The sequence below is a fragment of the Galendromus occidentalis genome, unplaced genomic scaffold (genome assembly GCF_000255335.2).
Source record: "Galendromus occidentalis unplaced genomic scaffold, Mocc_1.1 scf7180000075460, whole genome shotgun sequence".
NCBI lineage: Eukaryota > Metazoa > Arthropoda > Arachnida > Mesostigmata > Phytoseiidae > Galendromus > Galendromus occidentalis.
The window spans coordinates 4-5,424 of record NW_003803450.1 but is presented as its reverse complement, the minus strand read 5'-3'; the positions used below and the strand labels follow the sequence as shown (position 1 = coordinate 5,424).

Here is a 5,421-nt window from a genome sequence, read left to right as displayed (position 1 = left end):
GGAAATTGGTGACAGCTACGAATTGTTGACTTTCTGTGGCAGCTCCGTAGGTCTCCTTGAGCTTTTCCCAGATAGATGCAGCCAAAGTATACTCTAAATTCTCATGGAACAGATCGAGAAGGATGTTACTATGGACCAAGATGATTAGCACATACTTGGCCGCCAGGTTTCCTCTGTTGTACAGTTCTTGCTTCTTCTTGGCTTCAGGGGTCCTTCCTATGTCACCGACTATTTTACCGTCAACGACTTCGCAAGCGTACGGTATAAGCTTCAGAGTAGTCGGCAGCAGAGATTTCCGTGATAGATTTCCATCGAGCTGTCTTCGTTGAGTGTCACCGAGCTGGTTTTGCCGCGGATGTCGCTGAGGTCTGGTGGCACTGACTCGCCGCTGGTATCAGGCTTGATATCTTCACCTCCGGGAGTGTCTCCACCGGCAGCAGCGGTTCCTCCTTCGGATAATCTTCCAGCAGTGGTCGATCCACCACTCGCACCGACATTGACGGACTCCCCACCTGTGGTCACGAAGGCCAGAAGTTCGACTTGTTGTCGGGTCATGGCGAAGCTACTGTATCACTGACTCACTCACTTGATGGGAGAGGTTGGTTGGTCTCAAGAGGTTGTCGAAGACGATGTTCTTGCTCGAAGGAACTCACGTCCTTCGTGCTGATAACGCTAAAGGATATTTGGCCGGTTTTTCCGAGCTTGGACCTTGAGTTCTCAGCGAGACTCGACCGATGAGATAGCACAATTGATTATCGCCACACTAGAATGAACACGACAGACGTGAAGTGGACCCAACAGGGAATTCTCCTCAAGTGATGGAGACTGTTATTGAACTAGCTTATATACTAGTCTACTACGGCTCCCGAGCCGGAAGGTCGACGGTTGATGCCATCCTAGAGGTGGTGCGCACGGCGGAAGAAGAGCGACAGAAAACTCGGAGAACGAAGCAATACTGTCTGGTAATCTTCGTCGATGTGCGGAACGCTTTCAACTCGATGCCGTGGGAAGTCGTGATGGAAGCCCTCTAGGAGGCCAAGGTCTCGCCCTACCTGAGAAGAATAATCGGCAGCTACCTCGAAAATCGGCAGATTATAACAGCCGCAGGAAAGAAATACCGGATGACAGCGGGCGTTCCTCAGGGGTCCATCCTAGGACCAACGCTATGGAACGTCGCGTACAACGGAGTGCTGCGGCTCGAACTCCCCGAAGGAGTGCGGACGGTGGCCTAAGCGGACGACCTGGCGATCGCAACGAAGGCAAAAAAAAGATGGGCAACTGAAGGAGAAGGCGAATATAGCGATGGAAGCGGTGGTTCGATGGATGGAGAAGCACAGCCTAGAGTTGGCCCCAGAGAAGACCGAGGCCGTGCTGCTTATCGGCAGGCGACCATGTGGGCCCCTCCCGGGACTCACACTCAGGGGGCACCCAATGGTTCCAGCTACGGAGGTTGAGTACCTTGAGGTGACGCTGGATCGCGGTCTCACCTTCGCCCCACATATCCAACACGCACTGGAGAAAGCCAAGAAGGCAGTCAAGGCCCTTGGTCAGATAATGCCAAGGACCTGCGGAGCTGGAGAGGGTAGGAGGCGCCTTCTGGCAACGGTTGCGACCTCAATCGTGACCCACGCCGCACCAGTCTGGGAAAAAGCTTTGAGGAGAGACCGAAATGTGGAGAGACTCGCCAGCGTCCAAAGGCTAATGGCCCTGAGAGTGTGCAGAGCGTACAGGACAGCGGGCTTGAGAGCAGTCCTCGCGCTTGCCCGCCAAGTGCCCCGGCACCTCGTGGTCACAGAGAGGAAGCTGAGATACGAAGACCGGAGGGAGCCGAACCCTGAACTCAAAAGGACGCGGAAGAAGAGGTCGGAGGAGACACTGGCGAGATGGCAGACGGAACGGGGGAGAGATACCGGCGAGAGCGGGTGGACCAAACGCCTGATCCCGGTCATCGGGGTCTGGCAAAACCGCAAGCACGGCCAAATATCGTACCACCTCACTCAATTGATGGTCGGGCATGGTTGCTTCCAGGAGTACCTCTGCAGATTCAAGAGGGCCGACAGCCCGGAGTGCCTTCTATGCACAACGGGTGCGTTCGACACCGTGAGACACACCCTCGAGGACTGCGACTTCTTCGCGCAGGAGCGCAGGAGGCTCCGAGACATGCTCGGGAGGGACTTCGCACTGGCCGAAATGGTGCCGACGATGTGGGGAGGGGGAGGGGCATGGGCAGCAATGGACAACTTTGTTGCCAGCGTGATAGGTGCAAAGGAGTCGCTGGAGAGAGTTAGGCGTAGAAACGCCGGGGAGGCTACGGGCGAAAGCCGGATCCTGCCACCAGCTGGAGCAGATGAAGGAAACAACGAGGACCGCTACCGGCCTCGACCAAGCACCAACAGGTAAAGGATCACCGCAGAAGTGCCGAGGGCCCCCCTGAAGCAATGTCTTAGCTGACGGACGGGGGGTCCTCGAAGAAAATAGTCCTCGAGATGAATATAAATAAAAATGTACATATAAGATCGAGGGCAAATGAACTAGCCGGCCGCAGGTGCGATACCGGCCCCCGTAAAAAAAAGAACTCATATACATACTAGTAGATAAACGTAGTCTGAAAGGGTTAGTCTGCACAAACTATCTAGTACGTGCTTTCGACATAATCGAATGCGTTTGAATACGATCGCGAGTGGCTGGTTACGGGCCGGGCCAATCTGCGATGACCTACTCCTATGGGATTGGGAAACTGTCAACTAGTCAAGAACGACCAGATTTTCCATCACCTCGATTCTGTATAGACTTTTTGCGAGGATTTCTGCAGGATCAGCAGGGAAATCCAGGATTGGATGGAAAACAATGAGCTTTTTGGTCAAAGGCAGCATAGCTTTCGGAGTGATCCCCGAGGAGAAGACTGCATATTCATACTCCTGTCTACCGTTGAGATTGCGAGGCGAGAGAGAAGCAGCCTACGTGCATGCTCTCTCGACTGTACAAAAGCTCAAGACCGGAGAGACAAAGCATGTACATGGGATGTGCAGGAACGTAAAGGGATGCCCAGGCAATACCTGGACATGATCAAACTCTTGTACACGGCCAACACAGTGAGGCCGAGACACGGCTCACATGAGTCAGATACCATCCTTACAGAGACGTGGCTTAGGCAAGGATGTCCGCTGAGCCCGATTCAATTCATTCTGTATATATCAGAATTGATAGAAAAACTATTCATTCTTGACTAGTTTACAGTTTCCCAAACCCATAGAAGTAGGCCATCGTAGATTGACCATGCCAGTAATCAGCAACCCGCTAATCGCGGACGTATTCAAACGCATTCGATTGTGTCGAAAGCACATACTAGATAGTTTGTACAGACTAACCCTTTCTGACCGCATGTATCTAGTAGTATATAAGCTAGTTCAATAAAGGTCTTCAGTACTTGAGGAGAATTCCCGTTCGGGTTTACTTCACGTCTGTTGTGTTCATTCTACTGTGGTGATCATCGTTTGTGCTATCTCATCATTCGAAGCCTCGCTCAGAACTCTACGTCCAAGCTCGAAAAACCGTCCAAATATCCTTCAGCGTTATCAGCACGAAGGACGTGAGTTCTTTCGAGCTAGAACATCGTCTTCGACTATCTCACAACATCCCAACTTATCTGTAACCGAAGCTTCGCCATGACCCAACAACAAGCCGAACCTCTGGCCCTGGTTACCACAGGTGAAGAGTTCGTCGATGTCGGTGCGAGTGGTGGATCGACCGCCGCTGGAGGATCATCCGGAGGAGGAACTGCTCCTACAGGTGGAGACACTCCTGAAGGAGGAGATGTCAAGCCAGATCCCAGCGACGAGACAGTGCCACCGAACCTCAGCGACATTCGTGGCAAAACCAGCTCGGTGATACTCAGCGAAGACGGCTCGAACTATCTTTCATGGAAAGCTCTGCTCCCGACTACGTTGAAACTTATACCGTACGCATGGGAAGTCGTAGACGGTAAAATAGTCGGAGACAAAGGAACGACCCCTGAAGCCAAGAAGAAGCAAGAACTGTACAACAGAGGAAACCTGGCGGCCAAGTATGTGCTAATCAATTCGATCCATGGTAACATTCTCCTAAATCTGTTCTATGAGAATCTGGAGTATACTTCGGCCGCATCCATCTGGAAAAAGCTCAAGGAGACTTACGGAGCTGCTACTGAAAGTCAACAATTCGTGGCAGTTACAAATTTCCTCTCGTGGCAGTACAGGAAGGACAGAAGTATTCAGGAAAACATCACGGCGTTCAAGAGATTGAAATACGCACTCGATGAGTCTCAAGCTGACATCAAAGAACCGATACAATGTATCACTTTGATTAACAAGTTACCCCCAAACTGGGCTTTGATGAACGTACTTTGGCTTCCGAAACCAAAAACAGAAAAGACCTTCAACAATTTAGTTGACCTCATCCTGACAGAAGCAGCTCGTCGCGAATCCGAGAATCCAGAAGAAGTAACAGCCATGTTCACCAAGATGAACCTGCGATCCGGGAACCAGCGTAGGCCGTTTCGTCGATACACGAAACCCCGAGCCGCGACGCATCAGGAGAACAGCTATGTCAGCACATCACAACAGAGCTCCTCAAAGTCATCAAGGGTTACGACTACTTGCAGGATATGCAAGAAACCGGGACATATAGCAAGGAATTGCTACGCCAGGAAACAAAATCCTAGGAGAAGCACTACGGCCAATGTAGCCGAATGCTATTGCGCTCTGGCGGAGAAGAATGGAGATCATGACTCCGTCTTCTTGAGGGAGGGTCGAGAATGGGTTCTCGACAGCGGTGCTACTCACCACATAGTTAATAACCGCAAATGGTTCTCGAACTTCAAGAACGAGGAGGACATCCGGAATGTTAGGCTTGGCGGTGCCAGAACTCTCCAGGTTAGAGGCACTGGTGACGTCACCCTAACAGTTCTCCGCGGGAAAACAAGTTCCACCATCACTCTCTGTAATGTACTCTACGTCCCGAGCATGGGAAGGCGATTGATTTCGCTCAGTAAACTGGCCAGTGGGAACTTCGATATAAAAGTTTTACCCCATGCTATCATTATGAAAAAGGATGACAGGTCCCTAGTCGCGGAACTCAAGAATGGACTATATGTCATCGACGCTCTACCGGCAAGCCCAGCGGAGAGCATGCAAACTGAATCGGTGATAGATTCAGTATCTCTTCGGTCAGCGCACGAAACCTTAGCCCACGTGGGAATCGACAAGGTAAAAAGGATCCTTAATCAGATGAACATTAACTATGTTAATGACTTCAGCTCGTGCGAGGCTTGCATCCGCGGCAAGCAAACCAGGCATTCGGATTCACCGAAATCACCTGGGTCAGTCGCTAAATTCACCGGAATCATACATGGGGATCTCGTGGACATCGGGATCCGATCCCTAG

General features: G+C 51.5%; 1 protein-coding gene across 1 annotated transcript; it reads left to right on the top strand.

Annotated features, from left to right (window-relative positions):
* Positions 1–1,431: 1,431 nt before the first annotated feature.
* LOC108863838 (uncharacterized) lies at positions 1,432–2,400 on the top strand. The gene has a single exon (XM_018638466.1). It carries the CDS (start codon positions 1,432–1,434, stop codon positions 2,398–2,400), a length of 969 nt encoding a protein of 322 aa, XP_018493982.1.
* The last annotated feature ends 3,021 nt before the right edge of the window (positions 2,401–5,421 follow it).